At 53.1% G+C, this 19,343-nt stretch overlaps 1 protein-coding gene across 3 annotated transcripts; it reads right to left on the reverse strand.

The window, feature by feature from the left end:
* Positions 1-279: 279 nt before the first annotated feature.
* On the reverse strand, positions 280-15,433 carry ABHD6 (abhydrolase domain containing 6, acylglycerol lipase). Of its 3 annotated transcripts, none has more exons than XM_071439693.1 (10): positions 15,301-15,433; positions 11,862-11,931; positions 10,054-10,201; positions 6,596-6,752; positions 6,070-6,183; positions 5,712-5,844; positions 4,322-4,479; positions 3,476-3,530; positions 2,935-3,035; positions 280-2,100 (listed from the first exon to the last, which is right to left on the reverse strand). In XM_071439693.1, the coding sequence occupies exons 3-10, from the start codon at positions 10,170-10,172 to the stop codon at positions 1,924-1,926; spliced, it is 1,014 nt and encodes a 337-aa protein (XP_071295794.1). In that variant the 5' UTR covers positions 10,173-10,201; positions 11,862-11,931; positions 15,301-15,433; the 3' UTR covers positions 280-1,923. The 3 variants fall into 3 exon arrangements, with proteins under 3 accessions (XP_071295794.1, XP_071295795.1, XP_071295796.1); XM_071439694.1 differs by lacking the exon at positions 15,301-15,433 and adding an exon at positions 12,060-12,279; XM_071439695.1 differs by lacking the exons at positions 11,862-11,931; positions 15,301-15,433 and adding an exon at positions 11,176-11,277.
* Between the last annotated feature and the right edge of the window lie 3,910 nt (positions 15,434-19,343).

Here is a 19,343-nt window from a genome sequence, read left to right on the forward strand (position 1 = left end):
AAGTCCCTTGCCCCTTGAGGTTTTATTTTCTTCTTGAGTGTTTGGTGCCACCTTCTCCTAATAATATGAAATAAGGAAAATGTGTGTTGTCATTGAAGAAATGAGACTTGAGCCTTCTGTGTCTTCAACATCTCTCTTTCCATGACAAAATATTCCTTGAGCCAAAACCTGCATCTCCCAGAAATGTGGCAGGAAAGAAGCAGCAGAGCAAGATCCCTCTGTTATCCCACACCACAGCCACCTTCTTCAAAGGAAAAAAGTAGTCATTGCACCATGGACTCCTTAAATCACTAGATTTTAATAGCCATATAAATCCTTTGCATACAGCAATCTGTGGCATGAGAAACCATATAGATACTGAACAAGTTTTTCTGGCTTTTACCACATAAAACTAGCAGCAATTTTGTTCTTTAAATCAACTCCTGTAGTAGAAACAATACCGAGCAATTAACAGCAAATTTCTATTTTTTCTAAAAGAACAACGTTTCTTCTCTTAAAAAGAGCCAAGAAGCTGACAGGGAGTTTCAGATGTATGTACAGATCCGGGTACCTCAGGAAGCTGTCAGTGGGGGGGACACTACCAGCACCCCCTGTCACCCCCTGAGGAGGGCTGGGGGTGACTGAGGGGTGACAGCCACCTGCTGCTCTGCCTTTGAGGGCCCCACACACTGCCTTGCCCTCCAGCACCCCCTGGTCCTGCCTGGGACCTGGAGCAGAGCTCTGTCCCTGGGACAGGCAGTGAGGGGCCACGCCTGGAGAGGTGCAGGATCCATCCCTGAACATCACCTTGCAGCCTGTAAAGTGCAGCTTGCCTGTATTGCCTGTTCCTACCCATAGCTTCACTTGGTCAGGAGTTGTGCTCATGGAGAGGGTGCAGAAGTACATTGTACCTTTCCCCACCACGGCCCAGCACCTCGTGGGCGAGCTGACCCCTCCTCACCATTCCCTGTGCTGGGCACACACAGCCCCCTCCCACCCCTCAGCCTGTTCCAGTGGCATTGGCTTTTGCAGAATTCACAGAATTCATTAAGAAAATCGTTATTTACATCCAGGTGTTCAGCAGCACGATGTGATAGAGGAGCTGAGACAAGAGCTCACCCTGGGTGGCTGAATCCCACCCTGGCCATGGGTTTATTGCTGACTTGGGCTCAGGGCTGCTCACCCTGGGCAGCTCCCACTGCCCCAGCCCCACAGCAGTGCCAAAGCTGCTGCCTGCACCCCGTGGTCACTGGCTGTGTTCACCCTCAGGTAGAACCAGCCCTGGGCAAGGTGAGCTGTGCACAGACACCACGCCCTGGGCAACGTTAAGGCATTACAAATACACAGGAGCTATTCAGAGATTTAGAAAAACCCACTCAGAGTGTAAACATTTTTGCACATACAGTCATTGGACTTCCACACATGAAGTTTTCTGTTGTTGTCTGGATAAATCATGAGATCAGGAGCTACACAAAGAGCACTCAAGCAGACGCCTGGAGCACTTGGGGGTTCTCTTACAGCACAGCAGCATGCAACACGATGGACTCTAAGTAGTAAAAATATTAAGTCTCAGTCTCAGTCCAGGATTCCAGATATCTTCCTACATTTCATATATAGTTTAGGTAAATGTCATGAACAACTACGTGCTGGTAACGCAGGTAAGATGGGTGGCTGTGTGATGAGCACTGGGTGATTTCAGCTCATTTCTACCTTACCTCTAAGTAGAAAAGGGAGATACTCTGCTTCTGTTCCTGCATCTATGGAGGTTGCTCAATGACCCCAGGTTGCTGTGCCAGTGGTGCTATAAGTTTGGGTATCAGTGATTCTGCCTTCCTCAGGGACTTTGGCACATGGACCCCAATTCGTACAAGATCCCTGAGAACGTATCAAAGCTGCAGTACTTTACAAGTTAACCTGGCATGGGCACGTGGCTCCCTGCCATGCTCATGCCTGCTTCTTGTTGTTGTCTATGCTGTGCAGCAGTGCCAGGAACTCCAGGATGAGGTTGGCTGTCTTGCGGGGCCGCTCCACCACCACCGAGTGGCCGCAGTTCTCCAGGATGTACACGTGGCAGTCTGGGATAGCGCCTGCCAAAACACTGGCACCAGAAACATCCAGGACCTGCATGGCAGGGGAAAAAGCAGCCAGTGCCACAGTCAGAGAGGGGGTTTGCTGCACGCTGCAGAAACCCTGCTGGGGTCCAGCCGAGATCACAGAATCACAGAATGATGAGGTTGGAAGAGACCTCTAAGATCATCGAGTCCAACCTATGCCCTAACACCTCAAATGGACTATAGCACCAAGTGCCATGTCCAGTCTTTTTTTAAACACATCCAGAGATGGTGATTCTACCTGCTCCAGATATGGAGCAGGGATGCACAGTCTGTGTGATGCCAGTGCCCTGCCTGGGTACAGGGCAGGGAGGCTGCAAGTGCCAGCATGCAGCAGGCAACTCTCTTGTATGCTTTTCAGCTGCTGTCTCAGTGCAAAGGTATCACTGCAAGCAAACACTTGCATCTCTGCATTTATAGAGCCCTCTGCATGCCTGCAGCCTGCTTCCTCCCACATCTTCCCTCCCACTCCTGCCTCTGAAACAAACCCTAAGATTTTGCCTCAAAGCCTGCCCACAAACAGCACATCTCTTCCCAGTTGCCAGGACAACTCTCTTCACTGACACTTTATTCTTCTTCCCAGCCCTTGCCTGCTTCAGTGCTGGCACCTACCCCCCACCTGCCCCCCTGGCACTGCCCTCTCCTCCCTCTGGAAAGCTGGCTGTCAGCTTTCTGCCCATCACCCTGCTGAGCCTCTGTGTCTAAACCCACTGGGGACTGACACATGTGCCAGCTCCCCGCAGAGCAGTGCACAGCTCAGCAGCACAGCCCCCACTGTGCCCCACGGGTGGGCACAGGCAGAGATGGAGACAGGTCTGTGGGGGATGTGCAGGGTGCTGCCTACCTGGTCCTGCTTTCCCCAGATGACCTGTGTCGGTGCTTTGATCTTGCTCATGTTCTCATGGAGAGAGTGCCTGGACTTTTCATCCACGATCTCTAAAAACACTAGTGGGGCAAGAGGAGAGTCAGTCCTACAGGGAGATGTTTGGCCTTCCTGTCTCAAAGGGGGCCAAGTGGTCCTGCTAGTATGCCCTCACTGGGAAACCCATGCAGAGATGATGGGCTGTCCTTTCCCCACCACCAAGCCCAGCTGCAGAGGGGCCCTGAGCCAAAACATCTCCTCACAGGTACTTGTTGTACAGATGGAAGGGCAAGGGTGAAGCAACAGCCCCGTCACCAGTGGGGGTGGCAGTGCATTGCTACCAGTGACCGAGGTGTGTCCCCAAATCTGTTAATGACATTGCCCCTCCCACCCTCAGCAGGACAGCACGGGGATGCTGGGGCCCACCCGTGTACTGGGGACCTGGGGGCTGGGAGCAGCTGGCCCCCAGGCCCTGGGGATCCTGCTGGAAAGCCCAGTGAGGAGGCTGCCACCGTGCACTTACGTTTCCGGTAAAATTCATTGTGTGGGATGCGAACGTCAACAAGGCCCTGGAGGATCTGCAGGGAGACAGAGGAGAGCTGCTGGAGGGGACCAGCCCTGCACAGGGCTGAGCATGCCCAAGGGCACTCAAGAGTCTCCCCAGCAGGTCTGGCCCCTGCATGAGCTTCTTCCTAAGCATGTGGGGTGTTGAAACCACGCTTAAGCAACATATATTTCAGCAATGAGCAATATTGTCTTTTATGATGCAGACCCAATTTCTGCCCCTGGCCAGCAGCCACCTCAACCATGACTGCACTTTTCTTCCTTCTTGCACTCTTTTGACAAAAACATAAAAGGTCTTGGCACTACCTTACATTTTTTTTTCTTACTCTCCAATCTACTCACTCCAGACTTCCTAAGGAAAACTAGTATAATAGCCAGCCCCTCACCAAGTTCCTCTCGCTTGACAATGACGCAATTAACATTCCCATTACTTTTACTTAAAAAGCAGTGAACAATCTCCCTCCACATCAGACAACAGCTGCCTTAGTTATTTAATGCTTCCTGCCAGCCATATTTACTAAAAAACCCTTCTACATCCCAGCCTGCTGCCAAAAACTTCACAAGAGGAGGAATTCCAGCAGGGACTGCCAGAGGGAGCTTGGAAAAGAGGGTTTGAAGTGAAAGTGCTGGAAAAATGCAGGGAGTGGGGCTGGGTGTGTCTCACCTGGGTGATGGCAGGGTGGCAGCTCTAGCTCTACTCCCAGCACTGCCTCAGGTGCCCCATGTAGGCTCAGGGAGCAGCAAACCTTCTCACCACCTCCAGGCTCCCCTTTCCCAGCCTCCACAAGCAGGGTCAGCTCCTCACCTGCTGTGGCACCTTGAAGCGAACGTAGGAGCAAAGCTTCAGCATGTCTGCCATCTCCTCAGGGGTGGAGGGGATTAAAGGGATCCTGTCAATGCGCTTGGACTCCTGCAGCTCCCGCAGCTGCTTAATGAACTTGCTGTCAGTGGTACTTGGCAGGCCTGGGTGAAATGAGAAGGGGTGAAATCCAGATGAGATCCCCCCCCCAAACAGCCCAAACAAAAAAACATCCTTGTGCTGACTCCCTCATCCCTGCCTCTGGCTTCATGCCTACTCACTCTTTGAAAAAAATTTATAAACAGAAGGGGAGAAAACACCTCCCCTGTACATACAGCCACTTCAGTATGCACCCAGAGGTACCCAGCCTCCCTCCTGCTCCAGGGCTTGGCACCCCCACAGGCTGGCACGGCACGAGGTGTAGACATGCATGACTACTCCAGCAAAGCTATAGTGCTTATTTTTATGTGCTCATCACATGCAAACACTAGTGCCCAGGCTGCCACTGCACAGGGCTGGACAGAAAATTTCAGCACCCCCATCTGCATGCACCACTGAAGAAAAATTCCCCAGCAATTTAATCCTAAACCTTTCTGCAGCCCCCACACAGAGGTTTCACATCCAGAAACAGCCAGAGAGGCAGTCAACACTTCTCCCAGAGGGGAGTGGGAACCCAACGCCCCCAGAGCCTGGTAGCTAGGTAACATTTGCTTTGTTTCATTCCTTAGTGCTTATTTGGAAGCTGCTTTCCTTGTGTGGGAGGGGAGAGGAGCTGCTATGACAACTGGGATGCAGCAAAGCCTCCCTGGCAGAGAAGCTCTCTGCCTGCTATGCCTCCTGCAGCATATCATGCCCAGGCTTCCCTGAGCCCCCTGTCCAGGGGATGCTGGGGAAGGAGGGGATAGAGGGGACACCCTGTGCTGACCTGTGCCCAGCCCTCAGGTGCTCTTCCCACTGCAGGCACCCAAAGGTGGGAGGTCAGAGCTCTCCAGCTCCCAAAGCCCCAGGCCTTCAGCACACTAGGGCTTTCAGGAGGCCAGAACGGGGAGGCCATTCCTGCTGCAGTCTTGAATCCTGCTCCTGAAGGCTGCAGACATGCCATGTAAAATGCCTGCCATCCCCAAGGGAAAAGGCATTTTTCTCCAGAGCAGAACTTGTCCCATTTGCCCTAGTCCTGACCAAAGCACAGTGGGGCAAACACCAAACCCCTGGAGAAGAGTAGTCAGCACAAAGCTGTGATTTTCTCTTGTTCCTTGCCAGAGATTTCCAGAGTGTAAATACAAATTATTTCTAAATGCTTTGCACTACACATCTATGCTGCATCCAGCACTGCCCTGAGCTTCTGCACTGGCTGCTGCTTGCCCTCTCTCTGTCTCCCCTCCCCTGCCTTGCCCACCTGCAGGACAGATGAGGGTCAGGCTGCAAATATCTTCTGGGTACTGAGCAGCATAGACACCAGCAACATTTCCCCCCATGGAAGTGCCAACCAGATGAAAGGGCTTTCTGTTCAGCTTGATGCACTCCACGAACTGGCAGGGAGCAGAAGGAGCATTGTTAGGAGAGAGGAAACGACAGCATGGGGTCAGGTCATTAGAGAAAGTCTACTCTAAAGCTTGAGGCTGGCTCTGGCTGCCTGGGAAGGGAGAGAGTGAGGCCACACAAGGCAGACTCAGGGGCCTTAGCATCCCTCATGTCCCCACGTCCCTCACGTCCCCACGTCTCTCTGCAGAAGTGATGGGATGCTGGAGCTTTACCTGGTGTATTCTCTTAGCTTGCCCACTAATGGAGTAATCATCCAAGTCCGAGCGCGTTGTGCCCTCGTGCCCAGGCATGTCCACACATACCAAGTGCAGGTTCTTTGGCAGGAACTGAAGAAACAAACCAGGGGTGGTTACAGTGCAGGGGAACTGCTGCAAAGCCCAGGGATGGCAAATGGGGAGCCCAGGTGGGAGCGGGGGGGGTCCACTCTCCCCATGACAGCCCTGGTTGCTCATGCACCAGGATAAGTCAGCTTGTGTAAGGATGACATGATGAGAGACCATGGCCAAGACTTGCTTCCCATGGAGGCAGCAGGTGTGTACTGCTCTTCCCCTGCAGCCCTGCATGTTATAGGGTGAAGGGAGGCAGCAAGCAATGGGCATGGAGCTAAGCAGCATGTTCCTAGCATGTTACAGCAGTCACCCCATCCCATGCATGCAATCACTGGGCCCCCCACACTGCCCCCAAGCCCAGGACCATCAATTCTCAGTAAGGAGCAACATGATAGAAACAGAATCCCACCTTGACTATGGAGAGCCACATGTCTTTGTGAGCAGAGAAGCCATGTAACATCAGGATGGATGGCCGGTACCCAGGCCTTCCTCTATAGGAATAACAGAACTGATAATCATCGTAGGTGGCATATCTGACCTGCATGCCCAGGGCTCGGCGCCAGTACCTGCAAACAAGGGCAAAACACCAGTGAGGAAGACAAGACCAGGGCCCAGCCATGATAGAAGGAAGGTGACAAGTCTGAAGGTAGCCACAGATCTGTTGGCTTTTTAAGGCCAGTTAGGTTGGGCTCTCAATGGTGCCATAATGGGACTACTGGGATTCACCCTGTGCCTCTGGTCCCTGGACAGATGCATTAATCCCACCAGTCCCAGGTGTAGTACTGGTTGCTGGCTGCACTGCAGATGGTTTGTGGAGACACTCTGTCTGTTAAGAACTTTAAAAAAATACCTTAAATAACTCATTTAGCAATGGAAATAGGCAAAAATAACAATGGTAAAAGAGAAAATGCCCAAAGGCTGGTATGAGGACAGAGACTCGAGAGAGAGGGGCAGCACAGGTGGCAAGGCAGTGTACAGGATGGGCAGGCCAAGGGAGACAGCTCTCCCAGGTGAGAATAAGGTGGATCTGTCACAGGGTTATGTGGACACAGTCCTGCATCAATGGGAGTACATCACCCCACAGACGAGCACATCAGTTCCCAGCCAAAACAACCATGTCACCCTGGAGCACCACAGAAACCCAATTCCCATGGACCAGCTAGACAGCCTTTGCAAATGTATTTATACACACACAAAGGACTGGAGTGGACCATCCTTACACTGGGTTTAGCACCCCAGAAGATAGCAGGCTAACCCCAAGGCTGTTCCTCTAAAAGCAGAGGCAGACAGTCCTGCCAGCACACGCTTGCAGCCTGCTCAGAGGATGCAGCAGAACTGCTGGCCAAAGGACCTGGGCAGAGATTATCAGTGACACTTGGGACACATGATGTGTACGTGCAGCCCACGGCAGGGAACGGGGCCCCTTTGTCTGCCTTCCCCCTGTGCTCAGATACAACCCTTGCCAGGACAACTGCTGGGCTACTCCTGGTGGCCAAGACACTGGCAAGTACTTTTACATGCTGTATCAGAGTTTATTTAAGGCACAAGAGCAAGGTCACCAACGCTTCTGGACTGTCCTACCTCTCTGCCCACTCAAAGCTTATGCATAGTGAAATCCTCTTTTAGCATAATCCCTTTTTCGAGGGAGTTAGTGGGACTTAAGCAGCATCTCAGCTCTGTGCTGGTCCTACAAGGAGAGGTGAATTTCTCCCTAATAAGTGTCTTAAGAGTCCTTGCCTCAAAGGCACTGGTGTGAACTACCAATGGGCAAGATGATAACATTTTTAGCAACTGATCCTAATGGATCAATTCAGCAGAAGGCAAAATAATCTGTGCAAAGCTGAACTGATCCCTCACAAGGTGTTAACTCACTTAGTGGCAGCAGCTAAACTGATTAACCCCTGTGGCAGCAGAGGCAGAGCGGTTCCAGGGCTGGGGTCAGCGGGGCAGCCCTGGATATCCTGCCTGGCAGGAAGGCGCATTAGCAGCAGGGAAAGCACTGAGGCTGTGGGTGAGGGGGGCCCAGAGTGACCCCTGACTGTGCCAGCTGAGGACACAGACTGGCAGTGAGGAGAAGGAGGGGGCAGGGAATTAGGGAGAAGCTTCCCCCGGCACCTCCCAGGAACAGCGCTGCAAAGCTGGAGCTGCATGGGGCTGGAAGGGGAGGGCAGCATGGTGTGCTTCCTGCACCTCTCCTGCCTCTGCTGATGGGGAAACACTGTAATTTCACCCTCCAAAAAACTCCAACTTGGAAAGAAGCCAATAGAAAAGGAAGAGTAAGGGCAGACCCACGCTTCTCATCCACTGTCCCTAACAAAAGAGGTGTCCATGACACACAGTGCATTGCAATTACTCCTGCAAGAATCCATACTGCCAGAAATGCTGGAAGAGAGATGGGAGGACCACACCCTTCAAAAGAAGACCTTTCTGACCCCTGCTCACATGCTTCCTCCCTCAGCCAAACACAGACCAACCTGCCCACAGTGCATTTTCACTCAGCTCCTTATCTGCAGCCCGAAAAGAATAAAGGCAGCAGGGCATTCTCTACCTTCCACCCAGCCTGGCTCCTCCAAGCTCCTGGCACAGACCCTGCACCTCCTTTGCCTGTCCTGCCACCCTGCCTGTGGCTGCTGAAGGCTTCACCCTGACCACACTCACCCTGCAGTGCTTTCCAGGGATCCTCCTCAGAACCTCAGCCCATCAGGGTCTTCCCTGGCTTCCACCAGCTGCTCACATATCCAAAGGAATAAACCACTTTGCCTGCCAAGCCCAGTACCACCCAGACACCCATGGGGCAGCAGAAGGCTGTGACACTGCCTGCTCTCCTTTGCAGGGTGGTGATCCCATCACTGGGGCTTTCATCCCGTGCTCCCTCCTCTCTCAGATGCTGTAATAAAAGGTTCCTAATTAAAGTGCCTTTAGAAACAGGCTTCATCCCATTGCTGCACCTGGGTGCTGGGATGGACAAACAGCTTCCTCTCACGGGAGGTCACTTGGATTTGGAAACATCCTTGAGCTGCACTGTAGGAGCCACCATCTACCAGCAGCATGTGAGGGCAGCCTGACACCCTCCCTGCTCTGCCTGTGCTGTCTGCTGCTGCTGCCTGCTCCATGCTGGGGGATGAGACTCTGCCCTGACTTCTGAAGAGGGTTACTCCAGATTTTCCTTGCATCAAACCCAGAGAGGAAAGCTGCCAGTGGGCTTATCTCTGATTTCCAGGGACAAAGGAGGACTGGAGGATTAAGTGCTTGCCTCCTGGTAACAGAAAGGACAAGATTCAAGGGGATAAGGAAAAGCATCCCTCCATCTTCTCTGATGCTCCATTCCAGAAGAGAAAGAGAGGAAGAGAAAAGCCTCATCCATAAGTACTAATGAGGGACAAGTCCCTGCCTGTGAGCAGGCTGTCAGCTGGGATGGAGCATGTGAGCCCAGGGACACCCACAGCACAGCCACATTGATGGGGTGGGAGGGAGGTCACCAGACTCTACAGCTGCCAGGCTGGTGGAGATGCTGCAACAGCAGTGCTCTTCCCAGTCTCAGTCCTGTCCTTGGGGAAAGCAACCCAAAGAGGTTTGGAGAGATTTTGCAAGCTGGCACTGCAGTGGCAGCCTGGCCAGCTGCCCCTTGGCACAGCCAAACCCCTGGGACAGACACAGGCCTGACAGACACAGGCCTCCACAGCAAAAATGCAATAGGAAAATGCCATTTTCTTCTCCCAGACTTGTTTAAAGCTGCACACAGCTGGCATGGCCCTGGAGGAGCTCAGGAACACCCAGCCCTGTGCACACCACCCTGAGCCACGTGTGGGGGCCCTGCTGGGTCCGGGTTCCCCCCAGCACACCGAGAGCAGGGGCTCACACACTCACCAGTAGTAGATGCGGATCAGTGCCGAGGGCCAGAGGAGGAATGAGGCCACGAAGGCCAGGATGGGGATAGCCAGGGTGCCACCAGCGATGACAAACATGTTCAGCATATCCAGGTCCATGCTGCTCTTCACTACTCAGCCTCACCTGCCTGCATTTAGGGAAAGTTCTGAGGTTAACCACCAGAAATTATGACAAATAATTGCTAAATGAGAACTCTGCTGCCAGATGAGGAGGAAAGCAGATCTGCAAGAGGCAGATATCCTTCAGGAGCACAGCAGCGTCTCCTTCAGTTTTAAAACCCACCTATTTCTTCTGGCTCCTTAATGGATTTAATCACTGCAATGTTATCCTCTCAGGAGAGCACATCTCAAACAGGCAATGAGCCTCCTACCAGGCATGGAACATGTCTGGGGTGACAGGGCACAGCGTGGCCCTTGGGACACTTTGCAGACACAGCAAGCACAGCCCCCAGGGGTGCAGGCAGCCTTTCCCCCCACCATGGGTGCAGGCAGGGCCAGCTTCAGGCAGGCTCCACGCTTCTTTCTGAAGGCAGGCACCCAGCTTTGTCTCCCCTCTCTCCTCCTGCCTGATCCCAAATCCCCAGCACACAACCACTGACCTAGAACTGATGGGTTGAGCCCAGCTCTCATTACAGCTCTGCACAGGCACCAACTAATCAAGGCAGCAGAGCCTATTAATGGGCTCGGGAACAGAAGGAAACAACTTGGCAGGGCACTCTTTAGTGTCCAGCCCTTATCAGAAACAAATTTATCCCCACCTCCACATCCTCACCTCTGCCCCACATTTTGCACTTCCTGTGGATAACAGGTCCCCGTCCCTGCTCCCCATCATCCTCCAGACAAGTCTCAGGGACAGCAGGTGGAGGACACTCGGAGCAAGGGCAAGCTCTTGCACAATGTCATGTTTGTCCCTGAACTCTCCCTACCACAGGCAGCTGGGATATATTTTTCTCCTTAAGAGATTAAACGCTGCCACACACACATCTCCTCTAATTCCCCCTGCTAACCAACTCACGGCTCCCCCTTTGCTCAGCACTACACTTTTGTCCCACATTTGTAAAACGAAACATCCTCAATGCCTGCTCTCCCATCAGCCACTCACCCCCCATCACCACCTCCACATTTCTCCGTGTCAGGATAGTCAGATTCTTTCCAGCTTCCTGCAAGACTCCCGGTATGTGATGCCATGGAACAGACACACAATCGCCACAGTCACAGCGTCCCGCCCCCAGACACCGTCACACGGGATCACACTGGACCCCACGGTACACAAAACCCAGAGAAACGGTGTCCAGAACCTCTGAAACATCAGCCAGATTTGCCCTCTTACCCCTGGGAAAATAGAAAAATAACTGAAGTTCGAGGAATGCTGTAAATATTTCTACCAGGCACCTCCTTAACAAAGCTAAACCTCATTTCTGTCTTCAAGCCGCAACAACACGTCGTTATTCGTTTAATCAACACTTTGTAGAAAGATCCTTGCCCTCAGCGTGGCTTGTTCATAGATAAACATTTTATTATGCAACCGATAAACCTTATCCATGCGAGCAGGGCTGCGAGGGAGCCCACCCCAGAGCACTCGCTGCCTTTTGCTATGTTACGAAAACAGGGCAGAAATTAAGCAGGGAAATCGCCATTGTTGCCCTTGGTGACCCGTAACGAGAGAAGGCTGCAGGAAGCAGAAAGCGCGGGATGGTGGAAGCCCCTGTGATCACCACCTCCGCCTCCATCTCCACACCGCCTTTAGAAAGCTAAACGAGGAGAGAGCCTTTAAAAAGCCCGGCTTACCTTGCAGAGATCCCCTCCTCGTCTCGGCACAAGCCCGGCTCGCGGTGGGCAGCGGCAGTGTCTGCAAACGCTGTCAGGAGAGGAAAAGAACAAGGTCAAAATCGCAGCTCTGCTTTCACTCCTCCCTTGAGGCTCCGCGGCCCGGTGAGTTCGGGGTGTTTAAGCCACCAACTTCCTTTCAAGACGTCTCATATTCACCTTCTGACCAACCTCTCCCCTGTTTATGTAAATACGGTCCTTTGTACAATACAGCCCGCTGGGTGCACTTGTTCCAAGCAGGAGCAGAGCGCGAGCTGCCATCGGGAGGGAGCGGGAGCGCGGCGGGCAGAGCCGGGCCCAGCGCCCCGGGCAGGCCTGCGCGCACCCAGCGCCGCGGGCTCATGCTCGCCCTTCAGGTGATTACTGCTATTAGAACAAAGCCAGCTAAGCTCCTGCTCATCCCCTTCCTCTTTGTCTTAGAGGTGCTTTTCCAAGCGCTCCCCGTGCCCCTCCCCTGTGTGAGACGGGCTGGAGCGGAGTGCAGCCGCCGGAAACTACCGGGGAGGCAGCAAAACGCTGGCCTGAACTCGCTGGCAGATTTTGGCTGTGAAATTCACGGGGGACGATCAACAGGTGCACCGGAGCCACGTGGCATCAGTTCTGGGGGCTGCTTCAAGCCAGAAAATCCCGGGGAGGTCCCCCTGCCACGGCCGCAGGTCCGGGGGCAGTCGGGGCTGCTGTCCCCATCGGGCCGGAGCGTTTCGGCAGGGCCATGGCAGCCGCCCCTCCCCGGCTGAGCCCGGTGCCCAGTGCCGGCCCTGCACACCCGGCGAGCCCCGCTCGGGCCCCGCTGGCCGCGGGTGCCTGGGGGAGCAGGAGCGCGGGCAGCCCCATGGCGCTTCCGAACCTCCTCCTGCCTGGGCAGGGCATCGTCACTGATTTCCGTGGCTGACTCGATGGAGGAGAGTGTCAGCAGGCTCAGCTGTGCAGTCAGGGGCAGCCACCATCACCACAGTCCCCAGCACCCTCTGCCCAATAAAGCCACCCCTGCACCCGTCAGTGCTGCAGGGACACTGGCTCACCGGCTCTGGGAGCACCCACGGTGACAATGCCTTGCCGTTCCAGGAATGATAACCCTCCCTGCTGCACTGAGACCAGCCACCATCACCCCAGGCCCCAGCACAGTCCTTTGCTACCAGCTAGAGGGTAGTTTTTTAAGCTGCTGCGGGTTTAAAAATAAAACAAGCCCTCTGGTAACAGCCATAAGTCTTCATACCACAGCTCATCCATCATTCTGAGGTGCCCTGTGACCAAGAGTCACAGCAAGTGGCCCCAAGTCGTGCTACTGCTTCTCACAAGGATCTCCTCACACTTCATAAATTAACTTGGAAACATCAATTAAGCAACTCTGATAAATGATGTGTGATCAGGCAGTGATAACGCCGAGCACACTGAACACATGGCAGGGCATGGGATGCCAAACCAGGAGCAGCTCCCATACTGGCAACAAGCACTACCCACCACAGCCTCCATCCCACCTGGGAGGATCCCCAGAACAAGGCACCCCAGGTAATGGGATGGTCCCAGGACAGATGATAAGAGGACACTCCACATCTCCATTTGTTTGCTACTTCCTCCCCTGTGTCAGATTCAAACAAGGATCTCAACACCTGCAAAGAGAGGGGCCAACAGGTGGAAGGGGTTTGTTGGTCACTACAGAGGACCACATGTTGAAGACACTCCCAAAGCCATGGGACAAAGGTATTTTTCCTCTTTCAAGCTCAGTGTGTCACTCCGGGGAGGCTGGGCAAGACCCAAGAATGCAGCTCAGGTGTATCCTTAATTTTTTTCTGAGTCCCACAAGAGAGGAAGCAGCAGCACAAAACCCACCCCAAAGGCAGAAGGCCCTTGGGTTGGAAGAGGAAACTGGCAGCTGATGCGCTGGGCAGCCCTGAGAAAGGCCAGGCAGGGATTTCACAAACAAGAATCACGTGCATGCCATCACTGCCAACATTCAGACACAAAGGCTGTCTTGGGCTGGGCTCATCGGGACTGGGCTGCACGACTGCTGCTGCACCCAGGGTTTTGCTCAGCCCTCCTGCACCCAGCACAGTCCATGCCTCACTGAATCACTGAATGCTAAGCAGCACAAAAACATTTGTTTTGGGTTTGGTTTTTCTTTTTTTTAAGATCTGAAAAGGAAAAAGCATCAACAAATTTAAAGATTCCACTGCAGAAACAGGGGTCTTTGAGGGACCTTGATGACTGAGGTAGGCCCCCTAGAAGCCCTGACTCACACCACTAACCATGTAAAAAGAAAAACCCAAAACATACAAGTGAACCCTTTCCCTTAGAAACCCCCTCACCCTTGCATCATCTGCAGCCAGAAAAATAATATTGACCATAAACGATGACATAACAACTGTTATGATTCCCCAGTGGTGTAGTTTGCTATGGGATCCTTTAGGTGCTAATCACAGAGAAGTTGTAATTTAATATCTATTAATATTTGAAAGATCTCTGTCTATCAGCCAGCTCTCAATCTTAATCTGGCATCTGGTGAGCTGGGAGTGGGAAATGTGCCCTTTCACCTTCATTTATTTATAGATGGCAGCAATGCAATCATTATTTCTGCAGCAGTGTTTCACAAAACCTACATCTCTGATCCATTTGTATCTGTGCAACGCGGCTCCAAGAGGAGCCAGAGAGTCTGGGCTGGTCCCTGACCCTGCTGCTGTACCCCGGGCTGGCAATATGCAGGGACAAGCTATCAGCACCGCTGCCAGCCAGCCTGGGCACAAGGTGGATGCAAAGCATGACCCAAGCAGGCTGTGCTGCCAGTCAGCTGCTGCTTTAGAGATTCATAACGTGCCCATCCTCCTTCCGGAGCCCGTCGCCATCCTCCTCCTGCCGCGCACGCACGCAGCAGAGCATGCACGGCACATCGCATGTCACGGGTGCCCTCGGACTCTGCCGGCTCCTGGGGAGGGGGTAGCAAAGAGTTGGGCAAGGATGAGGTAGGGGTATCCAGGGGCCACATCCTGGCCCCTCTTCTCAGCACACAGCCCTCCCCGGCCCCCCCTCAAAGCATCCTCCTCCGGCAAAATGACAGCATCCTCCGAGCGGCAGCAGCTGGGACCATGGAGTCCTTTAGAGTCATAAAGCGGTTTGCTTTGGAAGGGACCGTAAAGATCATCTTGTTCCAACCCCCTCGCCACCAAACGATTAATTGTTGGAGGAGGGGGAAGGAAATTAAAGGCAAATTAATTAAATATTTGAATATATATTTTAATGTTTTTTCTTGGATTTCCTCTTTGCTCGCGATCTTCTGCCCACCCCCAGCGATACCACAGCTGGGACTGGGGACGCCCGGACGCCGGAACGGCCCCCGCTCCTCTCACTTCCCCCCGGTCCTGTCAGTGCCCCCGTCAGCCCCGCATGCCGCCCCCCCGCCTCTCACCGTGCCGAGCCGAGCCGAGCCGTGCCTGGCCGCAATGGCAGCGCCGGGCGGAACGCGGCGCCTCCCCCGCGCCGGTGCGGCTCCGCGGGGCGCTCCGGGAGGCGGGGATGCGGCTCCGCGGGGCGGGATGGCACCGGGGGAAGGCGGGACACAGCTGGGGTGAAAGGGGGTGACACAGGGGCCAAAGCGGGGTTACAGCGCCGGGGAGGGCGGGCTGTGATAGGGCTGGTTTGTCCATGACAAAGGAGACAAGGGGGGGACAAGGACTGCAAGATGGCTACAGCGGGGATGGAGAGGGACGTCAGTGCCAGGGGGGATGCAGTGAAGCTGCAAAAGGAACGCAAGGGAGAAGTAATGGGGATTGCGACATGGGTGGAAAGGGGGATGCAATGGGGGATTCGGGGGAGCTGTGATGGGAATTCAGTGGCGTTAAAGCAGGGCGTGCAGCTGGGCTGCAGCGGAAGGGCGAGCGGTATATAGGGTGTAACACGGATACCGGGGGGACAACGTGGGGGTACCAGAGGGCACACAGAGTGGCAGTGTGATGTGGCTTGATGGGGGTGTAAGGGAGGGGTGCAGGTGGGCTGCAGGGGGTGGGCAGTTACACCAGGGGTAGGGAAGGTGATTCACCCGCCGAGGCAGCGAGCAGTCACTCGTTAGGATCGTTAGGATCGCAAACAGCCTCACCACGGGAGGTGTAAAAGGGGGGGCCTAGCAAGGGACACACAGCAGGGAGCCAAGAAGGATGCAATGAGGCTACAGAACTCTTCCAATGGGGTTGCCATGGGGATGCAACAGGGATAGAAAAGGGAATGTGACAGGCAGCAACAGGGTCACAACAAGGAGATACAAGGGTGGAAACAACAGGGGGTTTGCAACAGGGGTGTCAAGGGGACGGCAATACAATTGCCACAGAATTACAAAGGAGGAGAGTGCAGTGCCACACCCCACAGAGAAACCTCACAGCCCCCTTGCATGAGGCCTGGGAGCAAGCTTGGGGTGGGGGACAGCTGCTCCCAAGTCTGGGGGAGGGCTCTGGTCAGGGATGTTCCCATGGGAAGGACACAAAGGTTGAAATCAGAGCATTCCACTTATAAAAATCCTATTTCAGGTGTTAAAGTCTGTCAAGTTACAAATCTTTTACCTTCCCAGCTGATGGCACTGCTATCAGGAGCTGCATTTCAACTTGCATTTTAAAATCTGCTCCGATTTTTCCTAAAACTGCCAATTGAATCCTTTTGCTATAAGCAAATTTACTTTCATTCCCCCTGGGCCACATATCAGGCTGGTGGGTACCTTTAAATTATGCCAAAAAGTTATGAGAAAACTTAATTAAATTGGAAATGAGATCAGCTCCTGAGTAAATGCAAACTGGGTCAAATCCTCACCCCACCTGTGCTCTGATAAAGGATGTTCCTTTGGCCTGGCAGGCTGGGGAGGGTGAGATAATTGGTGTAAAGGGCTCTCCAGGTCAGAGTTTACTACAACAACCATAAGCTTTTGATAACACGAACTCTTAGAAGAGATTTATAACCAAAAATCAAGGGGTTTAGGTGGCCTGGTGAAGTTGAGGCTCAGCTGTTTTGGATTTTCTTTCTCAGTCAAGCAGGGCTAAACAAAGCTGAGTTTCCGCTAAGGTGACCTAGGTGGACACGAGAGGTGTTTCACAAGCCTTCAAGCCCTGTTTGCACTCAGAGCTGTTTGTTCAGCTCTCTCATGCACGGCCGGGACACCTGCAGGGCAGTGCTGACTCAGAGCCATGGATTACCCACCCGGTGGTTGCTCCTGCTGGGAATGCCCCTGGATGCAGTCACAGCAAATGATGGTGCTTAAAATAGAGAGGCTGAAGCAGAGACCTGTGGTGGTTTTGTGTCGAAACACGCACGAGCTGAGCAGGAACCCAGTCCTGCAGGCTCAGTGTGCAGCCACAGGGAAGAGTCACTGAGAGTCTCCTGTGGTGGTGATGGGCTCCCCTGACCCAGCCACTGCCAGGAGTGAGCCACAGCTTCAGCAGGTGACAGCCCTGCTGGGGGAGGCAGTTTGCAGTGCCCTGGTCCCCTGTACAGGCAGGGGCTGAGGCTGCTCCCCTGTCCCAGCACAGCAGAGCAGACCTTGGGCACTCGAGATGGCACAGGGGGGGCAATGGGGAGAGAGCAGGGCACAGCTGGGCTCCCTGTGCCCACAGAGAGCAGATGAGCCTCTGGCTGCAGAGGAAACCCCAGCAGTTCCGTGGGCACCTCCTCAGGACCCTGCAAGGCCATGATTGGGATGGCTGCAATGTGGCAAGCCCAAATTAAAAGCCAGTGCCTGCACTGACCTGCCCCGTGAGTTTTGTTTCTTTTCTCAGCCCACAGACAGCTCATCTCACAGCTGTGGCAGCTGGCAAGGACTGAGTCACCTCTTGGTCACCCTCTGAGGCTGCTGGCATTTTGGAGCCCAGTGCCAGCTATTATTTTGAAGCCCTTAGCTGAAAATTACTCATTCCCAATGCAGTGTCAGGAGCTGGGCTTCCCACCAGCACAGGAGCACAGCTTTGATCCTGTGAGCAGGACAGACAATGACCACAGTGAGGACTTATGATCCATTGATGACTTATGAGAAACAAAATGTATCTAAAACAGAGCAACCACATGATAAAAACCATTAAAAATAATCGGAAATAGCTGCTGCACAACCCCAGAAACCAGGACAGGAACCTTTTATGTAAATAGTCTTGTTTTCCATAGGAAGGTGGAAGCTGTGGCTGGATTCAGTCCAGGATGGCTGTGGAGAACTCAGACCTCTTCCTCACCAATCAGAGAAGCAGCACTGCTCCACTAGGTGAAAGGTTTCCATGTTATTTTCCACTGCTGGGTGAGGAATCCCCAGGGCACGTGGTGAGGCGGTTTGCAATCACAACAAGTGGCTGCACGCTGCCTTGGTGGCCTGAATCATCCTCCCAGGGTGACGCGTCCCCTCTATTGCCACTGGCACGGTCCATGAGCAATGCCCAGGGCACTGTGGGCATGGGAGAGGGCAGGTGGGTGCCCCAGAGCCCACCATGGGAGCTGCTCTTGAGGAAGGCCTTGCCATGCCCTGAGCAGTGCCACTTTAATAACACAGAGCTACAGAAATTCATCCCCCAGGACAGGGATAAGATCTCAGCTCACCTCAGTGCAAACAGCAGCTCTGGGTGGGCACAGTGGTAAAAACTCCTCCATGCACACCTTGAGCAGCTCTGGGTGAGCACAGGGGTAAAAACTCCTCCATGCAACACCTGGAGCAGCCACCCTGCCACTCTTCAGGGCCTTCATTGCACAACCTGGGACAAACACAGCAACAATGTTCCTGCTGGTTAAAACATTATAAAGCAAGACCTGCTTGCCTAATAACAGCTTTAAAAAATGCTTTATTAACTCTACTCAAAGTTAATGCATGCATTATGTGCATTTTAATTACATCTTTAACTGCTAACAATATGGGTGTACTTATTAGCACAAAACCTTATTTGGTGGCTGCAATATCTTTATAGAGGATTAACTTCAAAGCCTCATCTTGTCATGCATGAAAGCCTGTATTTCAGATTACCTCCTGCTCTCTTACAGCTCAGCAAAGCAGCCTCCTTCAAGAAACTGGAAACATCATGAGGCATTTTGCCTTGGACTGCCTTGTAGTGGGCAGGCTGTCATGCTTCAAACCACTAACTGAACAATACTGACATATTAAGTTGAAAAAGAAAACCCTATCAGAGTCCTGGACCAGCAAAGGAATTGTGCCTTGACAGTAATTAATTAAGTAGAACACTTACCTTCCAGAATTATAAATAAAAATTGAGTACCAAAGATTTGATTCAAAACATTCCACATATCTTGCACACCAAATACTTTTACCCTGCATTGCACTGAAATTGCCTGAGGGTCACAGCAGGACAATATTGCCATTGTATTGGCACTGAAAGCACTTCCCAAATGCCCATATATGGCCTGCAGCACAGCTATGGACTTTAGCAATCCAAAATGGCTCAAGTGCTTTGCTACTTATTAACCTGAAAGTCCAGGAGACTG

Source organism: Agelaius tricolor, unplaced genomic scaffold (genome assembly GCF_023055355.1).
Source record: "Agelaius tricolor isolate 1412-34295 unplaced genomic scaffold, bAgeTri1.0.p SCAF_14, whole genome shotgun sequence".
NCBI classification, from domain to species: Eukaryota; Metazoa; Chordata; class Aves; order Passeriformes; family Icteridae; genus Agelaius; species Agelaius tricolor.